Source organism: Ochotona princeps, chromosome 13, assembly GCF_030435755.1.
Source record: "Ochotona princeps isolate mOchPri1 chromosome 13, mOchPri1.hap1, whole genome shotgun sequence".
Taxonomy (NCBI): Eukaryota; Metazoa; Chordata; class Mammalia; order Lagomorpha; family Ochotonidae; genus Ochotona; species Ochotona princeps.
Genome location: NC_080844.1, coordinates 18,254,098 through 18,271,180, shown reverse-complemented (window position 1 = coordinate 18,271,180; position 17,083 = coordinate 18,254,098). Strand labels below are relative to the sequence as shown.

The 17,083-nt window shown below is 38.8% G+C and overlaps 1 protein-coding gene across 2 annotated transcripts in view; it reads left to right on the top strand.

Annotated features, from left to right (window-relative positions):
• The window catches only part of A1CF (APOBEC1 complementation factor), a 71,644-nt gene extending 54,810 nt beyond the window's left edge, over nt 1–16,834 (top strand). Inside the window, exons 7-12 of one of the 2 annotated variants that reach the window (XM_058671736.1) lie at nt 3,593–3,690; nt 7,128–7,401; nt 9,088–9,269; nt 12,526–12,662; nt 13,336–13,490; nt 16,612–16,834. In XM_058671736.1, the coding sequence (XP_058527719.1) occupies nt 3,593–3,690; nt 7,128–7,401; nt 9,088–9,269; nt 12,526–12,662; nt 13,336–13,490; nt 16,612–16,763 (998 nt within the window). In that variant the 3' untranslated portion in view covers nt 16,764–16,834. Of the gene's footprint in view, nt 1–3,592; nt 3,691–7,127; nt 7,402–9,063; nt 9,270–12,525; nt 12,663–13,335; nt 13,491–16,611 lie in introns of both variants that reach the window. The other variant, XM_004583385.3, reaches the window with a different exon arrangement.
• The last annotated feature ends 249 nt before the right edge of the window (nt 16,835–17,083 follow it).

Sequence of the window (17,083 nt, the reverse complement as noted above, 5' to 3'; positions counted from 1 at the left end):
CTCTCTGTAAATCTGTCTTTTCAATAAAAAATGTTTTTTAAGAAGATGTATTTAGGATGCACTTGCCTAGAACAAAATTGTAGAGAGGCAACAAGAAAATAACATTTAAAATTCTATTTAAAATTTGGACCCCTCAGAGCAACGTATTTATGCCTTGTAAATATTTGACTATGTTTCATTCTAGCACTGGCTAGCCTAAAAACAAGCAAACAAACAACTGGCACTCACAAATACAAATGACAATTAGATGGGCCCGGCACCGTGGCCTAGTGGCTAAAGTCCTCGCCTTGAACGCCCCAGGATTCCAAATGGGCACTGGTTCTAGTCCCAGTGGCTCCACTTCCCATCCAGCTCCCTGCTTGTGGCCTGGGAAAGCAGTCGAGGACGGCCCAAGGCTTTGGGACCCTGCACCCGCATGGGAGACCCAGAAGAGGTTCCTGGTTCCCGGCTTCGGATTGGCGCAGCACCAGCCGTTGCGGCTCACTTGGGGAGTGAATCATCAGACGGAAGAGCTTCCTCTCTGTCTCTCCTCCTCTCTGTATATCTGACTTTGTAATAAAATAAATAAATCTTTAAAAAAAACACAAATGACAATTAGAACAGAAAGTGAAGCCAGAGAATGTAGGTTCTGGTCCAGTGTAGCCTAAGGGCACAGTTTTAATTATAGTCATTCTACAAAATCTGTTTTTGTAATTCAGCAGCATGAGAATTGCCCAGAGTTTCTTCAAACACAAAAACCTTACGCTACCTGGGGTAGGCCCAGGTATCTGCCTTTTTACTGTTTCTGGGTAAAACTGATGCTGCTGGTGGCCACGCGTAGACAACCACGACCCCTGGTAACTCTCACGTGCACACAGAGGTGTTGCCTTTAGGTAATTGACGTGCTGCTGAAAAGTCTTAGTGAACAGAGCAATTGGTTTCCAATTCCCTATGTCATGATTTCAGAAGACTTATTTCTTCTTTGTGGATGGATTCTGCATTAATTATGATCCCTGTTTGTTGGTCTATAACCTCACTCTCTAGTCAGTGACAATCAAAGAAAAATCAACATGTCCTAAAGCAGGAAGCACTACCTACATATGGGAGTTTCTGGATTTGAGTCCTGACTCTACTGCCTATGCCAGCTTACTGCTAACGTGCACGGTAGGGGACAGGAGGTGACAGATCACGTAGCTGAGCCCATGTGCCAACCACATGGGAGATCCGGATTAATTCCCTAGATCCCCTTCTTGGCCTGGCCAGTCTCAATCATTGTGGGCACTTGAGAAATGAACTGGAAAATGGGAGCATGCTCTCTCTTCTTTAAATAAAATAAAATTAAAATAAGCTATGTGGAAAGTATTATTGTACAGAAGATCAGCTTTTACGACACACGAAGTCTTTCTGATTCATCTTTTTTTGTAAGGCTAAATCTTCATGAATTTTTCCAAAATTTTTTTTACATCTGAATCTGAACAGTAACACCCCAAAACACAAGACAATTTCAAATACCTGAAAGCAGAATTCTAGAAAACCTAAGATCATTATCATCTGAACTATCACCTGCTGCCACTGGTTACAGAGGCTGGAGTTTGGTCTGCTTGATAGTGTCCTCTCATTTGGTGTGTATTCACTGAGTGTCCCATGTGTCCAGAGCACTGGGCAGATATTAGGTGACTGGGATTGCAAGAACCTCTGAAGTAAATTCTATTCTTAGCACTGCAGAGGATGGTGTTTAAGAATGAGCTGGAAAGGTGGAAGTGACCACCTATTGACCCAGTCCTTCCCAAGCACTAAACAAGCAATGGGGTTGAGTCATGTTAATCACCTTACCTGAGAGTGAAAAGAATAAAGATACCATATTGAAAATCCATTACATTTCCCATGCGTCGCAGCATCAACTACCTTCATTGGCTCAGTTGAGCCAAGTTTGCTCTCTATAACCAGTATCATACATCACTGGGTGAATGTTGAAGAAAGAGGAAAAGAAGCACCACATCATTTTTCCATTTTTCCATGGGATGATAACTTGCAGTCATCACACTGTGAGGTACAGCATAAATTCCAAGTGCTTCTGGGACCTTGACTCTTCAGGGGTTAACTGAACTCTGATAGGGAAAGGAAGAAACGACAGAAGCTCCTCTTCTTATCCTCCCTGGCATAATGGCTCATCCTTGGTTATTTCCAGGAACTAAGATTAAGAGGAGAAAATCTATTCTCTCAATATGCCCCAAATGAGAAAAAAAGTTAAAAGGGAACCACTGGCATACATAACCTATAGCATACAAACCAGACTTTATCTTAATCTCACTCTACACAATAAGCTTTATTTTCAAAATTGAGTAAGCAACAGTATTTTTAAAATATAACAATCATCGTGACATAGGTTTCTATTTTTGTAAATTATCATCAATAGCTCTTTTGAGTGCCTACATATAACAGAAACAGATATTTATAAAATGCCAAAGTATATCAAGTAAGCCACAGTCTTCCTTCTTATTTTTTTTTCTATTTCTGAAATAACACTAGGAAGTTTCACCCCATCTTTCAGTTCCTCTCTGTGTGCATTTATATTAATGGATGCAAATTTGGACTCTGAGATTTTAAAAAAATGCTCTAATACTGTACTTAGTTTTTACTTTAAAAAATTTAACAGAAATTCTTGAATCTTTCAAGTACATTTGTCCTCATTAAAGACTCCTTGTTATTTTGCATGTGTACCAGATTTAATCATTCCTATGACATTTAGATTTTAGGTCATTCCATGTTGGCTTTTTCAACAGTGGAGTGGTATTTTTATGAATGATCTTTATGTACTTATGTAAAATATAGTTTTCCAAATATGATTAAAATATATCTGTGACTGTTTCCAACTTTTAGACATCATGGCAGCATAGTTGAGAACCATCATAGTCCTCAGGTTTTTTAAGAAACAATTGCTATTATTATTATTATTTCGCCTAGCAAACACTAAGGATCTTAAGCTATACAGAATCATCTCTTTCACCTTTTTTGTCAGGATAATAGTTTCTTAATATTTAAGTGAAATGACATAAAATTAGAAAGAATTATTGCTACAATCCCCCAAATTCTACTATTCAAGCTTACTTCAAAAAGTTTGTGGAAATGTGTACTAAATTGTAACATTTTTGTGATGTAAAGAACTGAAGTCCATGTATAATTTTTCCAATATGTGCTTCCTACGAACATTTTAAAATACCTCCAAGACGCAGGAGAGATATTTCTTGGGAGATAAAAGCATAGAACTTAACAAGGTAATCACGTAAATATATGTTTATTAACATGACCAGTTATTGATTTCAATTCAACAAATATTTTATTTATAAATAAAATATATTTTTACATTCTATAAGATATGACTAACATAACATTCCTACCTTAAGGTTCTTCTAATGCAGACAATACAAAACATAAATCCACAGCTAGTTATATCAGAATATAAAAGTTATTTAAAGTTAAAACAAAATCTTCTAAGAAGTGCAGTGAATTTTAAAGTCAGATACATGATATAGTCTCAACTCTTGGAAATTACATGCACTATTTCAGCACAGACTCAAGTTTCCTAATAGAACTACTTTTACTCCGTTTACAGGAGCTGTGGAAAGGGTGAAGAAAATCCGAGACTACGCCTTTGTGCATTTTAGTAACCGAGAAGATGCAGTTGAGGCTATGAAAGCTTTAAATGGGAAGGTAATGTAGGGGGAATGGAAAACAGGTACAGACTCCATCCAAGTTTGGCGTGGGCATTCTATTCAAAAGAGCAACCCTACAAGTTAATCTTACCCTGATCTCCATCTCTGACATGGCTGCATCTACCCAATTAAGATGCACAAAAAACAAGTGAAGGGAAATGAAGATAAGACTAATAGCTGCAACTCTCCCTGTAATTTTGGGGGGGTTGGACAAATCACTGGCCTTCAATTCCCTTAGGAGGACAAGATGAAAGTAAAATATTTCAAGCAATCTCTTAATTACATTTTTAAATTTTTTTTCAAAAATACTATCACCTTTATAGCACAGTATGTTGGAGGTTGATGATGAGATATCAAGATTGCCACATGCTGCACTTGGAATCTGACCTTGAAACTGAAAGTCTTATAAGTAGATTCTGGAGGAAAAAAACTAATAAATCCTTTTGCTGATGTATCCATAGAATATAATCCCAATAAATATCAAAATCCTTCTGTAGATTACTTACTATACATAAGTCAAGAATACAGAAAGAATCAAGCCAAAGATGTTTGTCAAATCTGCCAGAGGAATAAAACAAACACAAATATCTATACAAAGTGCAGCCAGGTAAGTATCATAAAAGAGAGAGAGAGAGAGAGAGATGAAAGTAAAAACAAAGTTCAAAGAAAGAAGTGAGTTTAACGAATCATGGATATAAGATGATAATAGTTTTTTTAAAAAAAATTTGGTCTAATTTCAAACAACAAAATATGGGAAAAAGAGACAATTTTAAGCAAAGGCACAGGATTTGGGAACTGTAATGCAAGCTTGGGAAACATCAGTCAGAGTACCAACAGAACTGTTAGCAAAAAATAAAAGTCCAAAATTACGTATAGAGTAGAGGGATGAAGAGTGAGCCAGGAGAATGAATGCCCTAAATCACTTTTTCTCTCCAGTCTTCCACAAAGACTCCACGTCGGTCAAATTCAATTAAAGCTAGAAGGTTGGGGAACTCTGCAAAGGATTTCATGTAGAGGACCCTCCCAGAGCAGAGCCAGTGGGAAGTAGATCTGGAGCCCAGACGGGAGCTATGAGCCAAACACAGGGAATTCTCCGATTTATGAGCTACCCAGAGGCCTACACAGATAAACTCTGTGGATTAAAAAAAAAAAAAGTTCGCACTTATTTAATACATATGTAACAAAGCATTGTAACTGCTTTGAAAACAACATGTAAGTTCACTTTTCTTCTGTTGGAATCATTTCTTAGTGTGTATGTTACCACTAAGAACATACACACACAGCCCATAATTAAATGCTAAATCTTCACATTGGATTCATGCCAGTGAAGAGGTGTTCAAAGTACGTTCAGATCTCATAACTGGATATTTCTGCAGCAAACTTTACCTATGTCATACAGAAATAGATTTATTAGCAGTAAATATTTATTGCATATTATAATTAACATTAATGTGGGATAAGGAAAACTAAAGGATGTTTTTCTAGAACCTATGTTTTGAACATCCGTATGGAAATTTGTATTTATTAGATCAGGTGCAGCTTTGAAGGATTGTGTGCACGTGTGTGTGTGTGAGTAATGATTATAATTTAGGGAAATTAACCTATGAGTGTTAATTTTTCATAGGGTGAGGAGAGAGAGAGACAGAGGTAATGGAAACTAATAGAAGGCTATTATAGTCACCCAGCTAGGATGGAATAAGACCTTAAACTAATGGGAATGGAATGTAGCAGAGAACTTCTATAAGTTCTGCGGGGAATAAATTTAAACACCCAGGAGCTGCTTGGGATTAGAGCTCAGGAAGGAATAGTCACTGTAAGTCTTCAATATGAAAGCCTGTTAAGGAACTCAGGAAAGCAAGTCCATTAGGAAAGAAAAGTGATGAATTGAGCTTTAGATGATTATTAATTTGTTCCATATATTTATGAGTATCCACTTATTTTATAAATTTGTCAATATCTGTGATTTGAAGGAAATGTTTTTGGGCTTGAGCAATATAAGTGAATAAGGTGTTGTCCAAGTTTTTGAAATATCTAAATCAAGTACTTTAAGAATGATGCACTCTTGGAAGGAGCAAAAGAATGCAGAACAAAATCTATTACACAGTCAGGAATTACTGATTCATTCAACTCAGAACATCTCCTGATATGGAAGTGCCTGTAACTATAGACCTATTTAAGTTTCTTCCCCAAGATGGGACTAAATACATAGAGAATGTTTAGTCCGAGATAACCCTTCCAAGTCTGTTTCTTCTAATGTAAGACTGCTACAGATTATCTGTATCTTACCTCTCAGTGTGTTTCATCTAACATAGTCATATTTGACACTGCCTCTGATCACTAAAATGTAAGGCAGGTAACATGAAGTTAGGAACAGACTGCTTTCAACAGCTGACCAAAGTAGCCCAGGTGACTAAGAAACATGGACCACTGAGGGATGTGAACAAGGTTGAAAATTCAAGTGATGTGAAAGGCAATTTTCTCAAGATTTTGTTAAGTATTTCCTTTATTTATATAAAAAGAAGGTCCAAACACTTTCTGACAGTGCTTTTTAATGAGGAGAATGCCCATCTGTTAAGTAGTTGTTGAGAGGCACCTTGGTTTCTTTGGTAGACAATCAATATGTAGAAGTTAGTTGTGTGTGTAGACCTGCACACACCCATTGCCTTCAACATCTGGAATGCTTTGCTATTACAAAAGTTTAGGAGGAACTACTGCAGTGATTCTTGAGCACAGCTTTAAGTGATGTGTGCCTTGGAGACCTCAGTACTGTTCCCACTGTCACCCTTAGTCCCTACTATCTTTTTTTTTTTTAATTCCCAGCTGTTTAGCAAGTCATGAAGCACCTGTGGGAGACAATGCAGTAGCCTCACAGACTCCTCTTCCTTAAGTAGAGTTATACTTAAGTCTCTCCTCTTCCCTAAGAAAAGATTTACCAAATCTGCAGGCTGCTCTAAGGAAGAAGACATTAAGTTGGAAAAGTCTAATTTGGTTTGCCATGCCAAGATGATATTTCATAAGATCTCTTTGTTTTGCTTTCATCTTCATTGACTGACTTAGCAATGGAGAATATATTCTACTCATCAATAACCTAAATTTTTATTTACTTCTGCAAATTGTACTATTAATACATATGTAATGAAATTAAAAATATTGCATACTTTTCAGTCATAGTGATTATTTCAAAATTAAAATTTATAACCAACACATTAATGGACATGCCCAATATAATGACTGCCAAACCTGGTAGCATTTTATATGTAACTCACCAACTGGACCAGAAAAAATTCAACTGGCATATAAACATAAGCCAATACAGTGACAAAATATAAGTAAGTGAAACAGTCAACACCCAGCAAATGGTCCTGCCCTTAGAAGGAAACATGTGTGGCTAATTAGGAATCAGACCTTCTCATGGTGTCTTTGCTCTTCACACAGGTACTGGATGGTTCTCCTATTGAAGTGACCCTAGCCAAACCAGTGGACAAAGACAGCTACGTTAGGTACACCCGAGGCACAGGTGGAAGGGGCACCATGCTGCAAGGAGAGTATGCCTACTCTTTGGGCCATATTTATGATCCCACCACAGCTTACCTTGGAGCGCCTGTCTTCTACGCCCCCCAGGCCTATGCAGCAATTCCCAGTCTTCATTTCCCAGCTACCAAGGGACACTTCAGCAACAGGGCCATTATCCGAGCCCCTTCTGTGAGAGGTAACATCAGTTAGCTCTGGTCTTACAACAACCCAAAGATGTCAAATGATTTGCACTGTAATAGCTTTGGAAAAAATGGATGACTCCTCTGGGAGAAAAGGATGCATAAATGGTGTACCAAAAATCAAATTCATCAAAAGTTCTCATTCCTTAAGAATCTTTTATTTACATTACAACTGGTTGCTAAAAAATCTTAGTCAAAAACACTTCAAGGCACATATGTACTCCTTAGCGACTCAGTGGCATCATCTTTATGTGTACTATTAAATCACAAATTATCATAAACATTCCAGAAATAGAAGGTGTCTTACAATACATCTCAAGAAATAGGAATTGCAGTTTTAAAAAGGTAAACTTTCCAGGATATCAACTTACATCTGTAGTATGTGGGTAACTAAATAAACTCCAAATGGAAAGCAAAACTTAATCTGTTTACCAGACAATAAATATTTCATATTTCAAATCTGTAAGAATGCCAAATATTCAAGCAGTTTTCTGATTCAGTTAGTTCAAGCCATGTAGACGATAAATACATTATTTTTTATTTCCTAGAAATCAAATTTTTTCTGTTTATTGGACTCTTCCTGAATAGATTTTCTATGATGTGGCAAATGGCAATAAAATTCCAGTTCTATCTCCAAATACAAACCCACCTGAGCAATTCAACAAACTATGTTTAAATTTATTCTTTGGTTTGACCTACAAGCAAAGGGGACACCTCCAGATCACTGTAGAAACAACCTTCTCATCTGTTCTAACATTTTTCAGGAGAGCTGGACTGGGAAACCTAGAAGTTCTAGCATTCAAAAATCTTGGAACTTCTTTACTCAAAATGCAGCCACTGCTCTACTTCCAAATTGTAGTGTAAAAGAAATTATCAGAGATTCCTTCAAAATTTCTTGTCTATATAACAAACTAATGTCAGAAACATTACATATTTATAACCTACAATTATGTCACTAACCAATCTACACATTATACGTAAGTTGTCAACCAGTTGTAATGCAAAGAAAAGGAAACTTTAAAGGAAAGGAAGGAATAATTAATATTCACAGATGAAGGATAATCAGTTTAATTTTTATCTCTTGATGCCACTAATAGGAAATCAAAGTAAGAATACAGGAAAACAAAAATCAAAAGGAATCTATGCATGAAACTCAACGGAAATTTAAGTCTCACACTGTCAGAATGTAAGATCATAGATGGTGACTTTTAAAACATGGCTTTCTAAGTGTTGATTTTCCAGTAAGTCATTGGGGGTTGTGTAACTGGGGAAGGTAGAATTTGTTTCTAATGTAGTGATCAGTGCCAGTCTCTATGCAAGACAGATTTCAATATGAGTGATCACTCTATGTTGGAATGTTTTAATAGGCACATTCCCAATTTGGCTAGTCTAAGGAAAAATGTCAAGAAAACATTAACTGAAGACATAAATTCAAGAATTTCTGTGTTCTAAATTTTTTTTACAGTAGAGAGAGAGAAAGCGAGTGAGCTATGATGAACCTTACCTTAAGTTGAGTTTCATTACATTAGAATCCTAGCATTTTCCACCCATCTTCATGGCAATAATCAATGTGACTTGGGCTAACTTTTCCATTACAGTAAGATTCAGGGTGATTTTCTGGTGGTTTGATTCAGTTTAATGCCTTCTTACATTCCTAGAAATTTACATGAATGTACCTGTAGGGGCTGCGGGAGTGAGAGGCCTGGGCGGCCGTGGCTATTTGGCATACACAGGCTTGGGTCGAGGATACCAGGTCAAAGGAGACAAGAGAGAAGAAAAACTCTATGACATTTTACCTGGGATGGAGCTCACTCCAATGAATCCTGTCACCTTAAAACCTCAGGGAATTAAACTTGCACCTCAGGTAGGTAATGTCATTCCAGACACGGTTTGGAAGTGGAATCAATAACTATCATACACTTTCCATCAAATTATTTGGTTTATTGAAATTTTATTTGAGTGGCCCATCAACATGAAGTGGTCTGAGGGAGGCGTGGGCATTGTTCCATTATCTTCTTCATTTTTTTTAAAGTGGTAAGGTATAAATTTTCAACTTAGATACAAATGATTTCAGAGCTATGAAAAATTTCCAACCAATATGTATGGTGAAAATCAAATCAAGGAAAGACCAAAGGGGGTCAACATGGATGAATATGGCGTGAAAGCCATGTTGATTGCCAAGTGAAAACTGTTAGAGAGAGAGAGAAAATCCTGAAAAGACTATCCAGGGCAACTCTACTTGAAAACACTCTACTTGAGAGACAACTGCAGGCTGACATGGAGGTGAACTGTCATCTCTGTTAAGGTGTCATCAATCATGCCAAGACAAGTCTTCTATAATGTTCCCGTTTGGACAGTGACATTATGGCAAATCTTTTTGTTTTTACTGAATAGTCGTAAGTTTCCATGTTTCTGAATGAAGCTATGGTTTTTATTGTAAGAAAATGAAAAGCTACAAAAGTTGTACTCAAATGAGAATGGAATGCCCACATTCCCAAGAAAATCTAACAAGACCTATATTAACCTTTGGATTATTCTCTAAGACTGTGTAGGCTATGGGTGACCTTTCCGAAATACACTTTGGCTGAAAATATCAGAGTTACAGTCTACATGCACCTAAGGAAGCTTTCCTCATCCCACCAGAACAGTGTAAGCTCCAAGTTTATGGAAGTAAGCCTTAGGATTGCAACCAAGAAGAAACACCGGATTTTAAAAAGTTCACCTTGGTTGATTTTTGGATGAAGATGGAAGATTAAAAACTTTCTTTTTCTATTACTTTATATAAACTTTCTGTTAACTATAACCATTTTTTAAAAAGCTTATCAGAGTGATAAACAAGTTGTTTGTCCAAAAAAAAAATATTTATTAGACTTTCACGCAACCATGTGTTTGTTATACAAGGTAGCGGAGGTGTTTGTAAAAGTGAATATACTCAAATCCTTCCTATCAAAAACATATCCAGAGGAGAAATTTGAACACATAAATAAGCAATTCTAATAACATTTGTTAAGTAAGGAGATAGAGCTAGCTCCAAACACACAAACCCAAGTCACTCAAGACTCCTGGGGTAAAACCCAAAATAACCTAAATAAAGTGCTGGGATAGGGGCCAGTTGTGTGTGTGGCACATCAGGTGAAGCCACAGTATCCCATCTCTAACTTGGCTTCTAGGTGTTCTATTTCCAATATAGTTTCATGAGAAAACACTTGGGAAATAGTGGACAATGACCCAAGTACTTGGGCTCCTGCCACCCCGGAGGCCGACCCAGATGAAGCTTTCAGCTCCTTCCTTACCCCTAGATGTTATGGTCATTCCTTTGGGGAATGAACAAACTGGAGGAGATATTTTTTGTGTGACTCTCACTCTCACTGTCATTCTGCATTTCAAATAAGTAAAATTTAACTCAAAAGTAAATATTCTAAGAAAGTTTGAGGAAAATAAGAAGTCACAAACATTGTGTAACAGATCTAAGAGTTACTAGCACATGAATGAAAAGCTGTACTTTCTATATTAAATGGAGGTTAGAATTGGATCATGCCTTATATCAATATGCATTCACCTGGGGCCAGTACCATGGAACAGTGGGCTAAGTCACTGCTTGTGATGTTATCATCCCATATGAGTGTTGGTTTGAGTCCCAGCTATTTTACTTCTGAACCAAATCCTTGCTAATAAGAACCAGGGAAAGCAGCAAAGGATGACCCAAGTGCCAGAGTCCTGACTTTGGCCTGGACCAGCCCCTGTTGTGGTGGTCATTTGAGAAGTAAACCAGCAAATGGAATCAACTCATTTATCAGTCTTTCTCTCGTTTGTTCTTTCTCTCTCTCTCTTCTCTCTATCCCCCATTCCCTCCCCCCAACACCCCTTGCTTTCTTACTTCTAATTCTGCCTTTCAAATAGATACATATTTTTAAGTCTGTAACCATCTCTAAATTAGTGGCTGTTTTATAATTGACTCTGAATTCCTATAAATGTGGCTTACAGATAGAAGGTCATGCTACTCTCAACCAATGTAGATGGGGTTTAAGCAGTCTCACAGAAAGGTTATGAACTTCAAAGGACAAGAGCACAGGACAAGGACTGCCCTGCAAAGTCAGCAGCTGGCATGAGTGCTGTGTTTGTATACCTGGTATAAACAAGCAGGCAGAACCAGCAACAGCTAACTAATTACCTAACATTTTTCCAGAAAAAAGCGAATTTATTGTTGTTGGGGAAGATAAAGAATGCTTTAAAGATTCACCAGCAACTACAAGAGTGCTAAAAAGAAAAAAATGATAGCAAAAATAGGCACCATCCACAAATAAACTGGGGAATGGCAGGCTCCTACAGCTGGATCGCATCTGCAGAAACCCTGGGACCCCGTTCAGTGCCAGTTACCCACTCGGAGGCCACCTCTGCTCTGCTTAGCAAGGGGGACTTCAGGAGCTCTGGGACCCTGGAAAGGAATTCCACACAATGACCAGCCTTCAGCAGATTCAACTTGAACTCATTGTAGAAGCAAAAGAAACACACAGGCAGGTGCTGCAAATCAGACCATGATAGAAATAGCCAGGAGGAGTGCCTTGTCACAGAAACTAAACCACTGACACTGTCCACACCCATAACTGATGCTCACCGGAAAACACAAACACACTGAACTTTTTTTCACTGCGTTTGTGTGTGTGTGTGTGAAAATGTGAAGTAAAACACTTTGACAAATGACATTAAAGAAGAATATAGTTTTAGAGTGTTTTCTTTAAACCGTTATAATCAGAGGCGTTTAACAAAATAATAAGTAAGTCCATCCACATAGTGTTGAAGCATGTATTTTTTAAAGAAAGAAATATATCAAACAAATCATAAAATTAAGCTCCTGGAAAAAAGTTACAGCTAGCAGGCTAAACTAAAAACATTAAAGCAAATTGTGTGAAAATGATTTTTTATGAATAGATACAGCATTTTAGAGAGTTCAAACTGAGTACAACTTAAATTTTATGAATCATACATTAAGCCATGTAGCATATTATATCTATTCCTATTAGCTTTGACTTCAAAGAGTAAAGTTTAAAAAACTGAAAACTGGAGAAATAATGCCAATATGACAATTGAGGAAAAAATGACATTTTTTTTAACTCTTATAGATATTAGAGGAAATCTGTCAGAAAAATAACTGGGGACAGCCTGTATATCAGCTTCATTCTGCCATTGGACAAGATCAAAGGCAACTCTTCCTGTACAAAATCACGATCCCAGCCCTGGCCAGCCAGAACCCAGCAATGTGCGTACTTCCTCCAAATTCCTAGTCATCCCCAAGCTAGGCTAAGATTCCCTTGCAAATGAAGTGTGCTGCTGCTACCAACGCTCAGAGCTACTCTCCACTCATTTGTTAGTGAATGTCAACAGCAAGATGTATAATTGGGAATTGACCTGTCAGCTAAGAGACCGGCATCTTAATGTCCCAAAATTTCATACACACAGTGAATACTGCAGCAGTATTCACAACCACTGTAATAAAGTAGGTAATAGGAAATGTAGCAGACATGTAAAGTACAACCCATTCCCTTATCCATGGAGTACTTAGGTTGAATCATCTGAAATTGCCATATTTACTGCCATTTTTATAAGAACAAAATACTTCATTATTTAGAACGTAAGCAAATACAACGTCTCTGTTGGCACATAACACCTTTTGCATTTTTACCTGAAATCTGCATTTTAGGAACCAATGTGTTCCGCACATACCTTAGGAAAAGCCATGTTGTGAATTACAGATGTGCCCTGATATTGTCAACCACCACCTGAATTCTATGTGAATTTACAGATGTTTCTGAATACACATGTATTTACGAACAAAGAGAATGAACTTCCACCATCCAATCTGGGGCCTTAGGTTTTCAACTGACTATAACACAAGTTTAAAAGCGCCTGCTTTCCCTGCATATGCCTTGCAGCCACCCTTTCACTCCTCCAAAGCTAAGTGCTTTCGTGGATGAAGCAAAGAATTATGCCGCTGAATACACACTGCAGACCCTGGGCATCCCCACCGACGGAGGCGACACGGGGACCACTACTGCCACTGCCGCCACCTCTGCTGCTGTCTTCCCAGGTAAGAGGAGCGGTGCCAGAAAGGGCAGCCTGCACATGGTGCTTGGGAGGGCCTTCCTGGTACCACGGTCTTAATGCCACTTGCAATAAATCAGACTTCTGCCATGTGTGGACTAAAAAACTTCCTAACTGAAGTATGAAAACATGAGGCCAGAAAACTCAGCTAGGCACATGTGAATGGCAATCCCAGCTCAGCTTTAAGCAGCTGCATGGTCTGGTTTCTTTGGGTTGGGTTGAATTGGGTGGAGATTTATCTTAGTAAGAGAATTTGGGACTATTTTAAGAGCTAGTGATTGCTTCCCACTCTGCAGGGAATTCACCTAAATGCTCAGCAGAGTTCATGTTATCGCAGTAATCCTCATAGTACTAAACCAAGAGTTAAGATTTGCTCATAAAGTCCATTCTGCAGGTGAAGCAACTGAGTACTCATGGGGTTAAATAATTCAATCAATATCAATTAGCTCTGGAACAATTCCTTGAGCTCCTTCCTAGTTCTAACCCTCAACCTATTTTTCTGTTTCCTGAAAGAAATGTGTAGATCACATTGTTCTTCCATTATTTAAAGTCAAAAATCCTGCCTATGCTAGTGACAAAGACAAGCAGATGGATCCGTTTCAAACGTAAATCATCATGCCTCAACTTACTTGTTTTGCAACTGGAGCCTGAAGCATATGCTAACTGCTTAGTATAAAGCCTATTGCAATTAACATGTCTTTGGGGACCCTTTTTAAAAGGCTTTTCTCCAGTTATTTTGTGGCCATTACAAATGTAACAACTGCAATAAGAATAAGAATAATAAGAATAAATGAATCTGCTAGAGATGAAAAGGAACTAGGCAAGGATGGTCTCTCAAAAACTTGCTCTCTTCAGTTGGAGTAATTCCTTTTCTTTTTTTCCAGTAATAAAAGTGTATTTTTTTTCCTAAAGAATGTATCATTCCACCACGCCATTGGGTCAGCATGTTCCTGATGTGCCCACATGAGAATCCTGATTACCCCTAGAAATATGACAATCTTTTAAATAATTCATTCATCAGTCATGTGTTAAGTGTAAGAATGTCTACATTCTTCACATCCAAGACATCTGGGCTCAGACTTGATCTACTGCTTCACTGTAAGTGAGGCCGATCACACTTCACGCTCACCACCTGTTTCTCCAGCGGAACATGCAGACCCTCTGGTGAGTCCCTGAGAGGTTCCCAAGGTGACCATTGACCCTGCAGAGGGCAGGAGTCCTTCCCAGCTGAGCGGGATTCACTACCTGTGCTTGTCACCCAGGGAGCAGCAGGCTCAGACGCCCTTCCTCTCAAGACAGGCTAGGGCTTCTCAGTTCCTGGAGAAAGCTGAGCCTGTGTTTTGCCAAAAGGCGTACTCCAAAGACACCTAATGAATGATACACTGTAAAAATAAAGCAGCCACCGCCAGCAGGATTGTCAAGTTTGTTTTCTTATTGGAATGTTTTCTCTTATCCTCACTTTTATTTGCTCCTTCAAGAAGTTAAAAATATTTAGGGCATGTGAGTTTTCTGGAGAACACATAAGAACTGGAGGGCCTCCCTTAAACATGGCTGTGGAAACAAACGAAGCATAGACTCCCAGGAAACAGAGTGTTGGAAATACAAATGCTTTGCACTGAAGAAGTTATACACATTGAAAAGGGATCAAAATCCTCATGGGTAAAATCTTTGCTGTACACACATGTGCAAGCGCGTGCACACACACACAAATTTCACATTCCCATTACCTGCTTATTTGAGAAATACTGCTTACAAAAATCAAGAAAGTAATTGCTAACACATTTTTCATTCCTCTGGCATGTGTGTGTATATATATATGGCAAATTTCACTTGTGCATTAGTCAGCATTACTGACTAAACTGAATGAGACACGGAATGGAATCAATTTATAAGACAACAGTCCAGCCGGCTTCCTGCCACCACTTCCTAAGAAGCCACTGGGGAAAAAACATATTGAGTGCATCTGGAGCTGGGCAGACTTCACCACACATGCACCCAATGGGCTTGCTTAAGAGGAAATTCTGGCCCCATTTGTTACTTGCATGTACCGTGTCCTTTTGCTTAATATCTTCTGCAAGTCTCAGAAATAGCCTGGCCTTGTCATAAACATTTACAGGGAAGTATTGCTCTGGGTTGTAGTCATTAAGCTCTTTTCTCCGGGAGTGTGTTACCTAATGGTAATGGGAAAGCATGGGATCTTTCCTTCACCACTTCTCTGAGCAAGGGTCAGCAGCAAGCCCTCTAAAGACACCCAGAAAAGCCTGAGGATGGGATCACAAACTGATGCTCTTGCTGTTCACTCTGAGCTTTGGATTTGGAGGGGCTGCTACACCTTTGCTTGCACAGTATGATCTAAAAGAACACACTCAGACTTTACTGTTTCTTTCTACTCCTGGGTTCCCCAGTCTCCATGCATCCTTCTTGGGTGACAGTAATGGCTTTTCCTGTCTCATTTAGGCAAGTGTGGAGTCACAGCTGAACCACATCCCAAACCAATAGCACAACTTCCACCATGGCCTGGCCCTGCCTTCCACACCTTCCCTTACTTACATCTGCCTGGAACCTATGAAAAAGTTCTAATCACAAGCCTCTATCAACCCTGCATCCTGCTGAATTTGTTTTTTGAATCCTATCTCTCATGTTTTTAATTCTCTAAGTTTGAAGGAATGCTGACACAAGTGGTCACCTTGAACAGTTTTGAGTCTTCTCAAATGCCATATCAAAATCACTTAGTTAGATTGGGCATTTGGCTTACTGGGAAACATTCCAGTTAAGACACCTATGTCACACATTACAGTTCCCAGGCTTGCTCCCCTGTCACAGTCCCTGATTCCAGTTTTCTGCTAATGCAAACCCTGGGAGGCAATAAGTGATAGCCCAGTAGTTGGATGCCAGTCATCTCTGTGGGAGCCCTGTGCTGAGTTCCCACCTCCTGGTGTCAGCTAGCTAAACCCCAGCTGTTGCTTGTATTCTGTTTACAGGTGGATCTCCTGAAAGCACACTTTAGCTTTAAGCAATGTTAGATTCTCCTATCCTAAAAGATCATGGTAAACCAAAGGGAACAAATTTGAATCCTTTTATGACACTTTCTTTGCCTCCTCTTGCAGGTTATGCCATCCCTAATGCCACTGCTCCTGTGTCTGCAACCCAGCTCAAGCAAGCAGTAACGCTTGGACAAGACTTGGCAGCATATGCAGCCTATGAGGTCTACCCTACTTTTGCAGTGACCGCCCGAGGAGATGGATACGGTGCCTTCTGAAGATATCTTCCTTTTAAATTAAGAATAAGTCCTATACAGCTCTACAGAGAAGAAGTAAACCTCTAACTCAGTCTGCTAGTTATAAGTCATACCTTCCCTAAAGCATGCTCTCCTGAAACTGTATACCATAGACACTGTAGAACTGTGAAATGACAATGATATCCCTAACTGAAATTCATGTCAAGGATCCTTTCTTTTACCAAAAAGCAAAAGAGCCCTTACCCCTGTAAGTTATTCTTCCAAGGATCCTGGATGGCCAGGGAGTGTATTTACACATCCCAGCAATGCAGTGGGCCCTCTTAGCTGGCTACACAATTGGG